The following is an 18,304-nucleotide window of genomic DNA, read 5'->3' on the forward strand; positions in this document are numbered from 1 at the left end:
TTTTATTTACCTTTTCGGATTCCTTTACTGTTAGTGAAGAGGCATGTACTTGTGCACTGTGCTCACTTTCAAACTTCAAAAATTCAAGGGTCTCACGACTTGCTTCATGAGTGACACGAGTAATTTTTTCCTCACTAATTTTCTCTTCATCTATTTGTTTATCTAAAGGTCTGTGCGCAGGACTTAGTCCCATTTGATCATCTAGATCCGAAAATTGTGAAGTTTCATCCAAAGAATCACTTCTATGCTTAGATTCTTTTGAATATATCTATAGAATATTAAAACATTAATCAAAATGTACATGGAAGATATAATATAAAATAATTATCTTTTTGTTTGTCTGTGCGTTTGTGTACGATAATCTCAAAAACGGCATAACCGATTTATATGCACTTTCCGCTACTGTATTTTGCAAAGTTTCTCTTAACATTAGACTATTTATTTTGTTTCAATCGGTGCATATATAAAAAAATATATCAATACACAACTTCTTTCGTTCGTTCGACAAATTTTCTACTAAATTGCTCTTTTATTAAATTTGATGAAACTTTCGTTTTTAATTAATAAATGATATAAATCCTATGTTGTTGGAACACAAAAGTAAAACAACTTAATAAATAAATAAATGTTTAGTAAAAATATATAATAAACCTAAATTTAAATACATACTTTAGATTCAGTTTGTGAAACAAAGCTAATATCTCTTTCTGTACTCTGTTGTAGGTCAGCCAAAGAATCAGTTTTATCAATACCAGACGGTAAAGGTGATTCTTGGGACACTTTTTTGGCAGGTTCTTGTAAATCTGACCCGATAGAATCAGTTTTGGTAGGTTTACTGGTTTCAGATTTTGTGCTTGTTACCGACTGTTGCGTTTCAGTCTGTAAAAGTAAAAAAAAAGAATATAAAATTATTAGAAATTATAAGAGTTAAGACCAAAATTTATGAAATATACCTTTTCTTTAAGTTTATCATCTATCGAAACATCTTTTTCTTCTAAAGTTTCAGATATTTCTTCTTCACTTACTCGTAACCGAAGTTCATCAGTTAATTGCTTTTCGAGCTTTTGTTCCCTAATTATTACACTTTGACTATCTTTTTTATCATCATCGTCATCTTTTCTTTCATTTTTGTCATCTTTTGATTTTAAGTCGAATAAGTCCTTAGCATCACTTCGTGTTTCAAAAGTATGTTTGGTAATTTCAAACTTCGATTTTTTATCTTTTTCAACTTTGACCGTTGTTTGTGACTCCGTTTCAGTTTCTGAGTCAGTTGATTTTTTCAAAAATTCACTATCTTCTTCAGATGAAACTTGCACTAAGGTAGAATCAGTTCTCATAGTCTTAGGAAACTGTTTCGGCTTATCATCGTGCTTAATTTTAGAATCAAAATGTTGTATCGTCTCCTTAACTGATTTTACTGTTTCACTTTGTTTTTCGGTCTCAATTATAATTTTTTGAGTCTCAGTACTTGATATTTGTTGTGACTGATCTCTAATAAACGCTTGCGTATATTCTAAAGCTTGATCTTGCTCTTGCGTATGGCGTTTTAGAGCTTCTTTGGTAAGTTTTATAGTCTTAGGTGGTTCAACAGGTTCTTTTAATATTTTTATTTCAAATGCGTTAATTTTGTCTTTTAGTGGTGCTTCTGCTATATCTTTCAAGTCATCCGATACTAATTCTGGGGATTTATCACCATCGTCTAATTTTTCTTCTAATCTTGCACTGTCTATTTCTTTTTGTGAAATAGTTTCTTTAGTATAAGCGTCTGTTTTAATTTCACATGTTTGTTTCAATTCACTTGTTTCAGCTGTTACAGATTTTCTTGGAGTGATTGTCACATTTGAGAAATCACCAGATGGAAATCTCATTGATTCATTCCGCATATGTCTTTGCAAATGTTTTGGCGTAGGTTTTGCCGGAGAAGAGGGATCAAATTTTCTAAATTGCTCCACTGTTTTTTCTTGTTTTGTATCTTCTTTTTTTTCTTTAACATCCTTACGTAAATCAATTTCTCTTTCACCATCTACTTCTACACTATCTGAAGTTGGTGAACTTTTTGTACGAGTGTATTCTAGTTTTGATTCAGCCTTTGCCTAAAAATATGTAATACAAAATTAAATAACAATTGTAGTAACATTAATTCATAAAACAGCTTCACAGATTCTGCGCACAGCAGGGTAAGCAGAGGGAATCCAGTGTTAAGACACTTTGTTCTCCACTTTTCGCTGAATTTTGAAGGTATTGCGTGTTGAGTGGCGGAACTCAATGCCACCCTTTTCTTCGACAACAGAGTGAAGAAAAGGAGATATAAATTTAAATAAATATTTCATCTCCTCGAGTGAGGATCGAACCCACAACCAGTCGCATTTATAGTCACACTTTGTGCCCCTGCGCCACGACTGGCCTCTTACATTAATTCATGATACATTCCATACATGCTTTATGTTAACATTGTTAATAACCTTTTTTAACATTTTTATAGTGTTATTCGACTTAGGAAAGAAAAATAAGTTTAAAATTTATAAAAATTTGAATCCCGCTACGTTCAATTTTTTTACGTTTTCTTAATAAGTTTTTGTTAATTACCTGTTGTTCAATATCTTGGAATTTTTTGATGTCCGGTTTTATTTGTGTTTTTATCTCAATAATTTCTTCTCGTAGTTCTTTTTTTTGTTTAGATGATGGAATTTTGCTTGAACTAAGCTTCTTCGTGATTTGTTCTTTTCTCTCAGCTACACTTCGTTTTACATCTAAAAAATTTGATAATCAATGTTTTTAAAATATTAAATTTTTAAATATCAAAATAAACAATATGAATAATAAAAAAACTCATTGGAAAGCTTGGGGTGAGCTAACCTGGTTCTTGATTTTAGTGCGGAGGTTCATCTAAACCTTGCAACTGAATTAGAAAAAAATAAATTTTAAAACAACACTTAAACTTCTAGACATAATTAGTGGATTATGTTCAGACCATTTCCGTTTGTAAACTAAAAAAGTTTATCAAACCAACCGTTATACACACGATAGTGTACGTTATACTTATGTTAGCCACAAATTATTGCAATTTATAGTTGGTTACAGATTCGATATATTTTTTTGATAACTTTTCATATTACCATCTACCTATATCGCTTGTTTGTCTCATTTTGAACTCAAATAATACTAATTTTAAATATACCGTCGTCTTCTTCACTTTCTTCACTAGGCGTAGGCGTCCTATCCATCTCGCTTTTTTCTACTGATTTTTCCTCCGGTGAGTACTTGGCTTCGTCTTGATCTAAGTCCTCTGTTCTTGTGGTTTCTTCAACTTCACTATCATCATAAATACTTTCCTTTAGCTTATTATCTTCTTCCGCTACAAAAAAAAATATCCTTATGAAAATAAAAATTCACCTTCACGCTGTATCTTGCACAAAGCAAGGTAGACAGAGGGAAACTCTAGTTAAGACACTCTGTTTCCCACTTTTCTTCGAATTCCGGACGCATTGCGTGTTGTGTTGCAGAACTGAACACCGCGGTTTGCCTCGAGACCAGAGCGAAGAAATGAAAATATAATTTAAATAAAAAGATGATAATTATAGCCTATGTACGTCGCACAGTGGTCAGCCAGGCGAATGATAAAAATAATAAAAACAAACAAATAAAAAAAAATTGAAAAATAAAAAAAAATTAAAGTATATTTTTGTTCTGAAAAATAGTTAAATATAATTATTTTTATAGTTACCTTTATATGCTTCAATTTCCTCAGAGGCTTGTCGTTCTTGGTATATGTTCCTTTGAATTCTTCGTTCATTTGTCAGTTCCGATTGAGGTGCAATAATGTCGTCTCTTCCTATACGACATAGCGCTAGTTCCAAAGAGTTGTCTAAAGAATACAAAATAAATTTATTAAGAATACTAATTATTTTATATTTATTTCATAACTAGCGGCCCGCTCGCGGTTTCACCCGCGTGAACTATGTTATTATTCATTTCTGTCTCCATGACTACGTCCTAGTGACGTCTATGCAAAATTTGAGACTCCTAGCATTTGTACTAACGAAGTTTCATACAAACTTTCGACCCCAAAAACAATCCCTTAGAAATCGAATATTGCAAATTCCCGTCTTAGCGAGCATCTACGTCCTATAAATAACTCCTATGCAAAATTTGAGATTCCTAGCACTTGTAGTTTCTGAGATTTCATGATGAGTGACCTTTCGATTTTATATATATAGATAGCATTTATTTCATATTTGGCTTTGTCTATTCGTAGTGACAATATTCTAATTATGTTATGTTAGGAATACAATAAAAGAACTATTAGTTGAGTAATTATTATCAAATTAATTTGTTGTTAAAATACAGTCGTTGACTGTTGTTACCAATTATGAATTGTTGATAAACTATTTTCAAATTGATTGATATTAATAGAACCAATACAAATGACCGAACTCGAATATAACGCACTAAGCACAAGAAAATCTAAAATGGGAGAGTCATCTTAAAATTTAATTTCATCTCATATTTCAGTAATTGAATAAGATTTGAGCACAGTATTTCAAATTCTTAGTAAAACTTTATAATGTTAGATTTAATTTATATAGGAAATAGTGTAATGTTATTGATAATTCATTGTTAACTAAGTTTAAAACACTTAAGAAAAAAAATAAATGAAAAACTAAAATCGTAGACTATTTATAGCAATAATAATAATATAAAGGAATACCTAGAGCTTTAGTACCAGATTGAGTCTTCCATAGTTTTAGCATCAACTGCGCTTGTTCCGCCGCAGTAATCCTCTTCGCTTGTATTTGATTAACTGTCGCCACACTCACACCCAACTCGTAAGCTAAAGCCACCCAATCCTTACCTAATAAATTACAAATGTCTTCCAATCTAAAAACAAATATTCACATAACACAATTATATAATAAAAATATAACTTGCCTACGCTCTCTGACAAGCGCCAGGATGAAATAACAACGTAATGTATGTTCTAATGATATGGGTCTTACCTAGTGTTCTGAGCCGTTGGACAAATCAGGCTAATCTTATTACTGCATCGAACCAATCTTGTTATAAATATAACCTTGCGTAAGCATTTATTTACTAGTAAGTAACTTACATAAACACTGTTTTTTTTTAATTCAACCCTTACTTATAAGTCTTCTAAATAGATTGAAATATAATAATAAAATTGTAATCCTAAAGAAGTTTTTCAATGACATTAAATAAATAACGTTTATGTAAATAAAAGTTATATTCATAACAAAATGTAAAGCCGTAGCAAAAAATATTTTTAATACCTGGGATCGCTGAGTCGTTGACGCCATATAAGTTCTTGTTCCTCTGTTCGTCTTGGCATCATATCAGCTGGCAGTGGTGACGTTCTGTCTACTGGTAAGTCATCTGGTACCATTATATTGAGTACCGCGATCTTAAAAATTAACATAGAAATGGGTTTATAGGAAGTAGCGCTTATTAAAGGAACAAGGAATTCTAGCTGTATGATTTTTTTAAGCTTTAATATGGCAGTTACACTGTAATATTTCTGGTTCATTAGGCCAAGTCATTACAAATAGGACATTTCGGTTCACCTCGTTTTGCTAGGGTCAAACATCCCCATGTGCATTTATAATACTCTTCATTAGAGTACTACATAAGTTAGTGAACAAGAAGTAGTGTCGTAAATTCTCCATTAATATATTTATACTTACAGGAGCAGGCGAAGGTTCACCTTTAGGAACCTTAGGATCCCTCATAAATTGGCATCGGCATATAGGTTCTAGATCTTGTGTTTTTATCATTACTGGGAACGCCATTCGGTTCTCTCTAAAAGCTCGGAAAGGTATGGAAAGTTGTTCACCAGACTTAGCAACCGGTACTAAATTTCCACCAAATTCAAGATAAACTGGTTTTCCTTCATGTACCTAAATTTATATAATTGCAAATTTAATCAAAGCCTTTTAAAATATTATAAAATGTTATGAAATACTACATTTAATATTAAAACTATTTATTATCTTACCAAAAAATAGTAAAAGGTTAAAAAAAATATATAAATGACCTTTGTTTTATTACGGCTTAACTATTTTATAAATGGATTAGATAAAGTATACAAGTATAAGAAGGGAAGCCCTATAAGTGTTGTGTTTCATCAAAAAGCAACATTACCTCAACATCACGACTTTTCGCGACTTGTATAAATCGTTCTATTCTTTCTAGAGCCTTGTCTTCCTTGTCATCAGTGACACAGAACATTCGTAATTGAGCTTGGCATTCGTCCGTTCGTTTCGCATAAACTACGAAACGGGCCATGAACGGTACATGAATTGCTTCCCTAGTTAGTAAAATAGACAATTGGTTAAAAGTTGGTAGCTGCAACGGGTGATGCTGGGATGGGGGATCAAAACGGGGTCGCTTAGTGTCTGACCCCGTTACAGTTGTGGATAAATGTTGATAAATAATAATATTTTCGTTTCTACGATCTGGGTTAGCATTGAAGTTTTAACAGTATTTTTTTTCTGTTTATCATGACTGAGCACTAACGTGAGCAAAGATAATACGGTGAAATATAATTTTATTTGATTTTAAGATGTTTTACCTGTACAACTCAGTTGCCATTTTAGTTGCATCTTCAACGTGTCTGCAATCAATCAGCCAGTAACGTGCAGACACGGTTGTTGTGAATGATACACAATCATTTACAAACGTCAATGGTGTATTTTCTGTTACATCCTCCCAATGAGCTCGATTAGTTCCGCCTGAACAAACATTAGGGCTTATGCACTTTTGTATTATTACAATGAATACTAAATGTAATTTACAATTTTGTTTTAATCTGTCCAATCTTGCAAGCTACAGAGGCAGTATAGCTGTTTCAATGCTTATTCAGCTGCCGAAGTAATTTTGTTTTTTCAATATTTCAATGCATGCAATAAGCGTTTACGACTAGAAAATATTGTTTTAATTTACAATGCCTCTTTTACATCTCTACAAACTAATTTTAAAATATTAAAAAATGTATTGAAAGAGAAAGTGTTATTGATAGTATTCAAAACTTAACAGTGATATAACAAATATATTTATTGGATCACTTAAATCTTCAAACTAAACAACAAGGTAATTAATTGGAAAAGATAGGTTAACAAACAATAAAAATAAAATAAAATGGTTCCAAAACGGCCTATAGCAAACACACAACAAGCAAGGACGACATATCATAAGAAAACAACTAATATAACGTACCGTGTTATACTTATTTTAATGAAAAAGTGATTAAAAAATGTGACACATTTTATAAGGTTTTGGTTTACTTATGCATAGTGCTGTATATTAAAAATAATGGTACTATGTAAATTTTAAATCGATTGTTTCAAAATTCTGGTCTGAGTCATCGGAAAACAGATCTCTCGAAGGACAATCACTGAAATAAATCGAAAACTAAAATAGAAACAAACTGCCCTGAACGGTGAGGTAATGATACAAATAAATGTGATAGAAATAGACAAAATGATAAAAAAAATGAAACTGATAGGCCGTTTTGGAAAATAACTTGACCAGTAGAAGCAAAATAATAAAATATTGGGAACATTGACGCAGAAGTATGAAATGTGTGATAGGACGTGGCACCGATTCAATGTTTAACGTCATACATATCAATGCAACCGATATATTAGTGCTAAAGTTTCTCAAAATGTGCCTTTATGTAAAAACCTTTTAATCCTGCTTAAGAAAAACTCATATTAAGTGATGTAAACTGCAGTGCATCTTTTTGTAATCTCAAGATTTATTGTATATGATACAAAGTGTATGTGAAATAAGAAAGCAAAAACTTTCAGCCCGTGCACAGAGGAAGAATGTATGTAAAGCAAGATATGGAAAAAGCATTCATAGTGATAAAGGGGGGGAAATTAAAATATTACTGATATCTATAGTCATATAATTAACATATAGATATCAACAATAGTGAACGTTCGATGGGAAAAGGGGTAAAAAAATTAAAGGAAAAATAAAATAAAGTAAACAAAAAAAACGTGAAACTTAACCGACGTACTGATTTTTTAGTTATTTGTAAAGTATGTCTAGTTTTTTTTACCTTCGAGAGATCTTTTGCGAAATACCCCTGTTGGTGCGCGTTGATTAGAAGGCAGCGTTTAATTTAACGCCACACACGGTGAGCGTGCAACACACACAAACACACGAGAACAAAGACAATGTAGACACGCACAAAACGCACACATACTCACTCTGTGTATTTGCTATAAGCGCTCTTAATATCGATATCATATTTAATTTTGATGTTTCCCTACCTAATATTTGTATGACTGTTACTTGGACGTGATCTGTATAGTTAAGTAGAATGTTGGTACTAAACTAATAATTCTCTGATTAACATGCTTATCCCACTGTCTAGATGTCTGGGATAGTTTTGTTTCTAATAAAATATAAATAAGTCGTCATATTGTAACTACTGCAATGTTTTTATTGAAAGAAGAAAAACTATAGAATATAATTTTACTATATTGATCTATCTTTTTAAATAGTAAGTAAATCTAAGAAATTGGAATTATATGTATGTATAAATGTTTTATGCTATCGCTACCGATCTCATATGAAACTGACTAGCCAATATACATGTACGATTTGGTCATGATTTCGTTCTATGACTTACGACTACTTTTGTGTTGTAATGGAATATCAAATTAAAGTACCAAATTATTTTACCAAGCATTACTTTTTAGCTTGTACTCATTTAGCTTACTTACCTTAGACGTCGGCGAAGCCGTAATATAATAATATTATCATATATATATCATATATTAGCCGATATCATAAGCCATACTCCATTGCAACACTTCACAAATACAAAACTGTTAGTCACTAAAAACAATCTTCATTTGCAATCAATTCCTCGACTACTTGAATTTGAAACAGTTTACAATCAGATTTTAATTAGAAATCAGAATTATATTGAATTCAGTGACTAAGCTCATCAGATTTATTAAAATGAGCAAAGATTCAAGCATACCTGAAATGGAGCAAAGGAGTCTCAATGTCGGTGCTGATGATGTACTGTATTGATTGGTCATCCCTTGGGTGTGAGGTCGAGGAGCTGGCATGCTGAGGGTGATGGCTTTGTGGAACTTCCTTCTTCTAGGTTCTACTGTAACTACAGGAGACACTGCTACACCTCTACCAAGTAATTTAGCAGTCAGCTCCGAATCTATTATTTGAGCCTGAAAAAAAAAAAACAACTTTATGTAATTCAATCTAAATTAACTATTAAAAAACTTTATTGCATCTAAAGACCAAACGCTAATAAAAAAAATTTAGAAAACAGAAAACGTTACTTACCTAAAGTTAATGATGCGATTAAATCATAGTTGAAGCTAAATATTATAAAAGAAATAATAGAAGTGATGAGTGTTGAAAACAGAAGGATAAGGTGAGAATAGTGCGTAAATAAGCATCAATGAATTATGAAATCACAAGAAAAGCACAAAAATCATACAATTGACTCACATTTCTCACACATGCGCATTAAAAATAAAACACACTAAGCTAAACAGTAAAAGAAAATAAATTAAAAGAAAAACATGCAAATCTCACGTTTGGTCTTTAGGAAATAAAGTTTACATTTGCATAATAATAAACAGTAGGTATATTAAGCATACATCAAACATTAACCCAATAAATTTAGCAATACCTTAAAAATACGACTACCTAACACTATCACGTCACTCCAAATAAATAATCACACAAAAATCATGATCAAACGAGTGTAGAAAAATTTATGTTTACTAACTAAATTATATTTATACAATAATTGTTAGTTTCATATTGCTAAGAGTATACATGCTATCAAACCTAAAGACCAACTAGAGAAGGATATGCATATGATTAATCCAAACACGCATATGTGTGAGAATTTCTAGTGATTTCATGTTCAAAATGCTTATTCGAATTGAAAAACGGTTGACGTTTAATTTTTTTATTCATTTTCTTTCTACATTATGTACTTTTAAGTAAATACTAAATTTATTGGGTGTAATAATAAGGAGTAACGTCTTGTTATATACTAACTAAGGGTAACTTTTGGTAACGATATGTTTATATTATGATTAATTTTAAATCGTTTAAAATTTCTTATCTTAATAAGGTAAAAAACTATCGATTATAAATAAATTCTAAGTGAACACGAAAATTTATGTTAAGATTTGATCATGGACATGAGTTGGACATATTTTTTTATGAAATTTATTGAGTTTGTTTTTTAATATCAAATACATAGTATTTAATGTTCTTACTATCAAGCCTATGATTTTGATCAGTCTCTCCCAACAATAATCTTCGGTCACTTTACAAATTTCTAGAAAATTCTAACATTCATAGCCACCTAATAATACTGTAAAATACAAATATAATATCCCTTTGAATGGTGACCTCTTGTCACGCCGTTTTTTGTTTTTTTTTTATTTAAAAAAAATGTTTGCCATGTTAAAAATTTAAAGATAGCCTGCCTTTTTTAAATTCAGATTAGGGAAAACCAAAAATTATGTTTCCCATGTAAGATTAAAAACCACGATGACTTCCTTAAGTCAGATGCTCTAGTTACGCCAAGACAATGTCTATCGGTATAAATAATATAATAATACAAATAAATATTCACTTACACATTTATACAAAAACCTTTTTATAACAAAATAAATATAATCTGCAGTAAAAATAAATATAAATAAAATTTGGCATCCATATTTTGTACTTCTGCAGGTAGAACTATGATGATTCGTTATGGTAGAACACAATGTAGTTTGGCTATTGATTTTACTCGTATATAAAACAACCCATTATAAACTATCCTTTACTTCAATCTTTATATTAAAACCTAGCGTCTCAAAATCCTTATTGCTTTTCTTAAATCTAAATATTATTAACGCTAATGTCCAAATGACTAGTGCCACAATTTCAATAACAGACTTGATACAAAATTATAAGTCGCTCTCACACTTTGTAATAAATCTGTCAAAACTTTGTATACCATCCATCCATCCATCCATCAGCCTTTCAACGTCCACTGCTGGACATAGGCCTCCCCTAATTCTCGCCACTCCGTCCGGTCCTGCGCCCTTTATATCCAGCGGATTCCCTCTGTCTTTTTAAGGTCGGTCGTCGTTTGTATACATTCAAAAGAAATCTTTTCGCTATTTCATTTGCTATAGACTTTAACAAAAAAGGTAACACTGAAATTACCTGTCAAGTCCAATAATTTTACAAAATGCTTGACATTAGCGCTAAAATATCACAATTACAATAAATTATTCGTTACATTTCATAAGCTTCGATTATTATTATCGACTTAGTCGATTTCTACAATAATTGTATACGATCTCACTCTAAAAATACTGATCGGTATTTAATATAAGTAGATTAAATATTCTAACCCTACCAAATTAAAGAGAATCGTTTCTTCTTAGAAACGTTGTTGACGGTTATCTTTTTCAAATTCATATCCTTAACACCTTTACGGGGTTTGAAAAGGTTTACCTGAAGGCCAACTTTGATTTTCTTAGTGAGGGCTCCTTGAGGGAACACGGCTTGGACTTGAGGAACTACGGAGCTGGAGACCATGCCACCTGATTAAAAAAAAAAAGATTATTGTACAAAACCACAGTATTTTTTTATTACTGAAATTAATAATAAAGATATTTTTTGTAAATTGTTATTTTTATAGAATTATTTTTATGTTGTTACTGAAGTTATCTTAACATTTGTTTTTTTTTTGGTACAAAGTTAAAGCACGTAAATGCATTTAATTTGAATGATAATTTCTAAGAAAGTTTCAATAATAAAGAAAAATGTAAAAAAAATGATATGTCTAAGAAGAGCAAAAGTCGAAGAAGTTCATTTGTGTTAATTTTTAATAATATTGTAATAAATTTACCTTCAGGTCCTATGGCATGCACCTCCTGGCGTATGCGCGATATCACTGCGAAGTACTGAGGGAAGTCGTGTGTCAGGATGCGGGTGACTCGGGGAGCATCCCAGCCTTTCTCTTCCTCGTTGATTTCTATTAGTTATAGATAATTAATATATTAATTATGAAAGAGAGGATTATAACATAGAAGATTATACTTTGATCCCCACAAAGGACCAATATTTCTGGATATCAGTTCTGTGCCATAATTTCGTTTTATTCATTAACAGAAATATTCCAAATCTAAAGCCTTGTGAATTCTTTGGTCGTATGTCTGTATTGTTGGAGTTCTCAATTCTAATATTATTGGAGTGATTTTGAGGTATTAGTATTATGTACATTGTTACCACTGTTATCTTGAAAGTACCTGCTATTTCGCGGTGGAACTTCCATTATCTCTGGTCTATTTTATGCAATATGGGATACAAAAAAGTAGTTTTAAATAAGTCTTTCTCACCTTCGATCTCCAGAGTCTCATGTAATATATCTTGTACGACGTCATCAGTCGCGTCCGCGTTGTGTTCTCGCCAGCTCGTGCCGTTGTCGGAACGAAGGATCACTATCTCACGCTCTTTGCCGCGGAGTGACGCGTAGTGGGGGACTTCTAATATTACTGGCCTGGATTTGAAATATATAATAGTTTATTGTTATATTGAAATTTAGTACCTAGATATGTTTAAATTATATATTTTTTAAGAATACAATATTTTTTATTAATGTTAATATTTACATTGTTAAAAGATATCGGTTTAATAAATTTGGTTCTGTTGTAATGTGTTTTTATTAGATAATATGTTTGAAACTGTAAGATATATTAACAATGAAATTACTTTAGTAAAAAGTGATTAAAATATTTTTAACATACTTTTCTAATTTGTAGTTAGGGATTTATTTTGTAGTTTTTTGAATTTATTTTGGTTTTCAATTAAAAAATATTATTAAGCAGTTCGATTACCCTAAAAATTTAGCAGACACAGGACCCATTTCGAGAACTCGAGCTGCGAGTGCCTCTCCTTCCATCAGTGGAGGCATGTGATTAATACGAGATGGTTTTAAATATCTGTAAGGAAATGAAGTACAATATATCTATGTATTAATACATTTTTTTCAGATTTTCATGTCTTAATTGTTTGCGAGTTAAGATGTTTGCTAGCTATGATTATGGAAATTAATCAAAGCAAACATCTTAACTTACAAGCTATGTCGGTATGATATTAGATACTCAATTTTTTTATTTAGAAAACAAAAGTATTTGGGTTTTTATAAAGTTAGTACATATAAAACAAAATAGAAGAGTGATTAGTCTCTTAGTTATATTTCAAATGTGAATAGATATAAAAACAATACGTTTTTAATATTTATATATTTTTGAAACTTGAATAAACGATAGTGAATCCCACCTGCAAGTGATCCTAGTGGGTTGCTGCGCGGAGAGCGGCGGCACTATGACGCGCACGCCGCCGCCGCGACACCCGCGCAGCGCGCCTCCTCGCGCGTCCACCAGGAACGACACCAGGAAACTGAAACAATACATGAAATAAATTAATTTAATATTTACCTTATTTATGTATATTGTAAACATTTTAATATATTTTAATATACTCTTTAGAAACGTGTTTTATTAATATTTTGTATAAAATAGTAATACTGTTAAAAATAACTACTTTTGATCTCTCTTGAATATAATTACAGATCAAAAGAAGCAAATATAATAAGTTTTATGAAACATTTTATATAAATGGTCTAAACTTCTTATATATATTCATATGCACTGCTTTATAAATTCGTTTTTGTTTAGCTATACGCTCTATCAAGCACATTAGCAGAACGAAGGAGCTTGGGAGGGAAACGAGTGTAAACTCTCTCTCCGTTAAAATTTGCATTGCATTGCATCTTAATACCTCGCTTTGCCTCGTTACCAAGGAGTTGAAATGAAAATATTAAATATTTCATTTCCCTAAGTGGGAATCGAACCCACAAACGCTTGTGCTTCTCCGCCACGATGGGCTCTTATTTCGTGATTATATAATATGTGTGAAAAGTGACATATTATTAAGAAGCGAGATCAAAATTGAGAGGTACGTCTATAAGACATATAAAGTAGGTTTAGTGGATCAACATGTATCAACAATATTATCAATATATTTATTTACATATACTAAGTGTTTCATAAAAAAATTACTTACTTCTTCCATTGCAATTTTTTCCTGTTTGACAAAATCCAGTGTGGCATGCGCATAATTAAATGTTATAATATTATCATCATCAGGTGTTCTGAAATATAGTTATTTATGATAACACATAAGAGTAAGCTCAAATCAGTCATAAAAATACTACCATATTTAAATTATTATTATTTCTATTTTTTTCAGCTTCACGTAATATCCCGTATAATATAGCAGGGAACACGCAGAGCGAACCTGCGCCAAAGTTTTGGAAGGGTGGTAGAGTTTAATGTCAACAGCTAAGAAATAAAATAATTTAAATATAAAACATTTACACCAAATGGAAATCGAACTTAAGACAATCGCATGTAACCACGATGACATTCGTATTATTTAAAATCATGAAATTATTGCTAGCTACTGACTTGGGTTGCGTAGGGTCCACATTATAGCAATAACCCTCGGGTGCTTGCGCACTGCTGTAGCGGCTGATGCTCTTCACCACTACTTCCTGTTGAGGCTGGTACGGCATGCCGTTTACTGATCCTGGTGTTTTATATATTATTTAAATAAATTCGGGAAATGGAACTGACGAAAAATGTTACTTTGTTCAAAGAAATCGGTAACCAAAACAAAAATCTATACCTTGAGATATCTCCATAATATTCTTATGGCTCAAAGCGGATTCTGTGCGCTCGTCCTTTGTAACGTCTATAGGGAGGGAGTCGTCTCCGAGTGACTTCATGTCGTCGGCTGTCAGGTAGCGGTAAGGCTGGTCGTTGAGGATCGTGTCTTCTCCTATGAAAGTATTATATGTTTCTTTATATTTTGTCATTTTAGAGTTTATTATGAATACCATAAAACATTTTTGAAGAATAAAAAATAAAGATTTGTTTAAAATATAAATTAAATAGAATATATTTTCGAAATAATTTTGTTAACATTCAATTTAAATAATTGAATTATAGTAAAACTAAAAAATAAAAAGTAATTAAGTATACTTATATTAATTTGTAAAAAAATCGTAAATAATGCATTAAAAATGTTTTCAATTAATAAAAGATATATTACACATGATTCTTTTAAATAATATTGTTAAATTAATTTCCATACACATAAACGCTAAAATTTAACAGATAATAACAACAATTTCGATCTATATCCTCACCTCCTTCTTCCTCCGAATCTGACATGAAGGTCTCCAACATAGTTTCAGGCGCAACTACTTTGTATTTGTCTTGAGACGCTGGTGCCAAAGATGGTTCGGAAACCTCTTTCAGCGTTTCCATCACGGTTACGTAGCCAAGCTTTGATGCTATGTCGAGAGGTGTTTGGCCGTTCTGTTGAATTGAAAACATTTAATATTTTTTACTTGTATCTAGTTTTTTTCCTTAATATGTTATAAAACATATTTAAATGTGATATCAAAGTGAAAGTCGTAAGTTCAAATTAATTCTAATTTGTGAAATAGTTATTGTTACACAAAACTTGAATAACTTTCAATAATCATACGTGTTTTTGATCTATTAAGAATATATTGATTTTGATACATTAGGACCTCTTTATTATTCGTGTTCCTTATATTTATTAGGCGACAAAGCCTTAATAGTATTTTTTTGTCTATCAAGGTGAAAGTCTTGAAAAAATTAAGATTTTACACGAATTAAGTTGTATAATTTTAAACACTAAATAGTTGTTTTTATAGTGTTGAAATACCATATTTTAAAATAATTTGTACTTACAACAGTAGTAGCGTTAGCATCTGCCTTGTGTTCGAGGAGAATATTGACGATATTAATATGACCCTGCTGAGCTGCGTGATGAAGAGCTGTATATCTGTTTACATATTATGTAAATTAAATTATAAAAAGTTAAAATATATAATGGGTTTTGGGTCAATACCCACTGAACCAATTATAGTGTTTGTCTAACTGGACCAGAAACCAGAGGAGAGACCAGACTTTTTTGACAAAAATACAAATTTGTTTTTGTGAAGTTTAAAAAGCTTTCAATGTCTCATACATTCAAAAAGTCCTAAGTCTGGAATAATGATGTGCTCAATGTTTATTTATTTACTTACTCCAATCACCATTTTTTTTTTACTTTTACATTTAATTTCAAAAAATGTAAATTGTAAATATAAATTTTGTGAATGGGATTTGAACCAGGAACCAATGCCTATAAAATGAAAACGTTTACCTTAAATTACAAAACAAATTACCCGTGTGAAGTCTGCGCCTTCACAGATCCAGCGCTGTCAAGTAAGAAGCGAACCATATTGGCTTGACCGTAGTGACTCGCGATGTGGAGCGGAGTGTAGCCGCCTTTGGTGCAAATATCCACCTTTTGGTTAATAATATATATTTTAATGTTACAATAAGCCGTATGGCAGTTCTGTATGATATTTTTAAAATATTTATCAATACACGAGGTTCACCACCGTGGTCAAATGGAAATAACTAGGAGTTATCCAGGAGACATGAGCCATAACACATACCAAGTGTCCCAGGTACAGTGGGTAACATCGAATTGAATAACGTTATATTATAGAGCAACAACCTATTCAGCTTTTAATATTCTATTAAACGTATCGACATTCGGCGAAATAAGAACATTCGATGGTAATACCTCAGCACCATTCTTCACCAACAGTTGTGCGACTGACACGCGATCCTCTTGAGCCGCCAAATGCAAAGCTGCCAATCCATTCTTAGCCTGCTGATCTACTTCGGCTCCATGTTCCAGGAGGAGAGAGCACATTTCCGTATGGCCCTGTAAAATAAATGTGTTAGTCGAATCATTTAAGCTACAATAGTCATAAATTATATTATTATATTATAATATCAAGTCTGATAATAATGAGATAATGTGTGGTTCTAATAGACAAGCTTAACTACAAAAAAATAAAGATATGTCACCTTAACGATAGTTATTTAATTCAGTTCAGTTGGCCTGCGCGATTTTAAATGATATTTTTGATATTACTTAAAATAGAGCAAATTGGGAAATAATTGTTAGTATAAAAAAATTAAAAAATAGCATAATTAAATGTAAAATTTAAATTATTATTTTTATTTCGACGTTTCTTTAATCGTCTGGACACCATCTGCTGGGCCCGCTAGTTACTTATAAGTATATTAATGTATACTCGTATGTGAATATTTTATACGACAATATATACATTTTTCTTTTACCTGTTGAGCTGCCAAATGCAGAGGTGTAAATCCAGCTTTTGATTCAGCGTTGGTGAGAGCGCCGTACTCCAGCAGAGTGGCGGCCGTCTCCATCTGGTTCTTACGCGCGGCGATGTGTAATGGGGTGTGGCCATTTTTAGCTACAGCCTGTGTTGAAAAATATTTTTATTATATTTATTATTAATGAAGCCAGTGGTGGAGCAGGAACTTATGTGCACATTCACCTGTCCTTGTTGTGGGTTCGATTTCTATTCAAAGAAATGAACATTTAATATTTTCCTTTCTTATATTATAAGCCTTATCGATCTCTATCAGAAGAACTTAACATAATAACTGCACCATAAATGCACCATAAAATATAGCACTTACTTTAGCATCAGCTCCCTTCTCCAGTAGTGTATTAGCAACAGCTTGCTGGTCGTATTGAGCTGCAATGTGTAGTGGGGTCATGCCGTTCTTCCCAGCTTGGTCTGGTGACGCTCCATGCGCGAGGAGTAAGTTTGCTACCTGATATTGAAAGGGATATTCATGTATTTTATTTACTTTTTTATCTCCTTGCTATATTCAGCTAACGTATGGTAAGCAGAATGAGCTTTTTTTTAAGACACATCCCAAATAAATTATTTTTTTATAAATTATTTATTATTATATTTATAACTATTTTTTATAATAATACTGATAGAATTGATGTAATTCAACTTTGTAATTGATATATTATGGTAATTGCTAAATTATAATAATCGGTTCGGTTCTTTATTTATGGCGCTTCGAGCGTGCCAGTTGAGAATTATAATAATTATAATGAAATATTACCTTGAGATTTCCATATTTGGCAGCCAAGTGTAGCGCTGTGAACCCTTTCTTAGTGGTAGCGGTTAGAGGTGCATTATGCTCTATAAGTGCAGCCGCAACCTGCATGAAATATATTGAAAAGGCATTTTAATTTTATATACATAATTAAAATATCAGTTTACAATAAAAATATT

The 18,304-nt window shown here is 31.6% G+C and overlaps 1 protein-coding gene across 3 annotated transcripts in view; it reads right to left on the reverse strand.

The window, feature by feature from the left end:
• Positions 1 to 18,304, reverse strand: part of LOC146529673 (uncharacterized) — a 57,782-nt gene that overhangs the window by 19,344 nt on the left and 20,134 nt on the right. For 2 of the 3 annotated variants that reach the window (XM_085201418.1, XM_085201419.1), the window contains exons 1-12: positions 9,014 to 9,221; positions 6,587 to 6,746; positions 6,157 to 6,322; positions 5,700 to 5,912; positions 5,289 to 5,419; positions 4,709 to 4,878; positions 3,725 to 3,865; positions 3,179 to 3,355; positions 2,587 to 2,750; positions 954 to 2,093; positions 670 to 879; positions 11 to 268 (exon numbers count right to left, since the gene is read on the reverse strand). In XM_085201418.1, coding sequence (XP_085057544.1) covers positions 11 to 268; positions 670 to 879; positions 954 to 2,093; positions 2,587 to 2,750; positions 3,179 to 3,355; positions 3,725 to 3,865; positions 4,709 to 4,878; positions 5,289 to 5,419; positions 5,700 to 5,912; positions 6,157 to 6,322; positions 6,587 to 6,746; positions 9,014 to 9,104 — 3,021 coding nt within the window. In that variant the 5' untranslated portion in view covers positions 9,105 to 9,221. Of the gene's footprint in view, positions 1 to 10; positions 269 to 669; positions 880 to 953; positions 2,094 to 2,586; positions 2,751 to 3,178; positions 3,356 to 3,724; positions 3,866 to 4,708; positions 4,879 to 5,288; positions 5,420 to 5,699; positions 5,913 to 6,156; positions 6,323 to 6,586; positions 6,747 to 9,013; positions 9,222 to 11,529; positions 11,619 to 11,926; positions 12,053 to 12,416; positions 12,578 to 12,914; positions 13,020 to 13,359; positions 13,480 to 14,145; positions 14,167 to 14,549; positions 14,671 to 14,769; positions 14,923 to 15,292; positions 15,465 to 15,866; positions 15,961 to 16,345; positions 16,468 to 16,752; positions 16,897 to 17,318; positions 17,466 to 17,687; positions 17,826 to 18,131; positions 18,231 to 18,304 lie in introns of those variants that run through there. The other variant, XM_085201420.1, reaches the window with a different exon arrangement.

This window comes from Heliconius melpomene, chromosome 18 (genome assembly GCF_056956725.1).
Source record: "Heliconius melpomene rosina isolate 202511_hmr_F chromosome 18, ASM5695672v1, whole genome shotgun sequence".
NCBI classification, from domain to species: Eukaryota; Metazoa; Arthropoda; class Insecta; order Lepidoptera; family Nymphalidae; genus Heliconius; species Heliconius melpomene.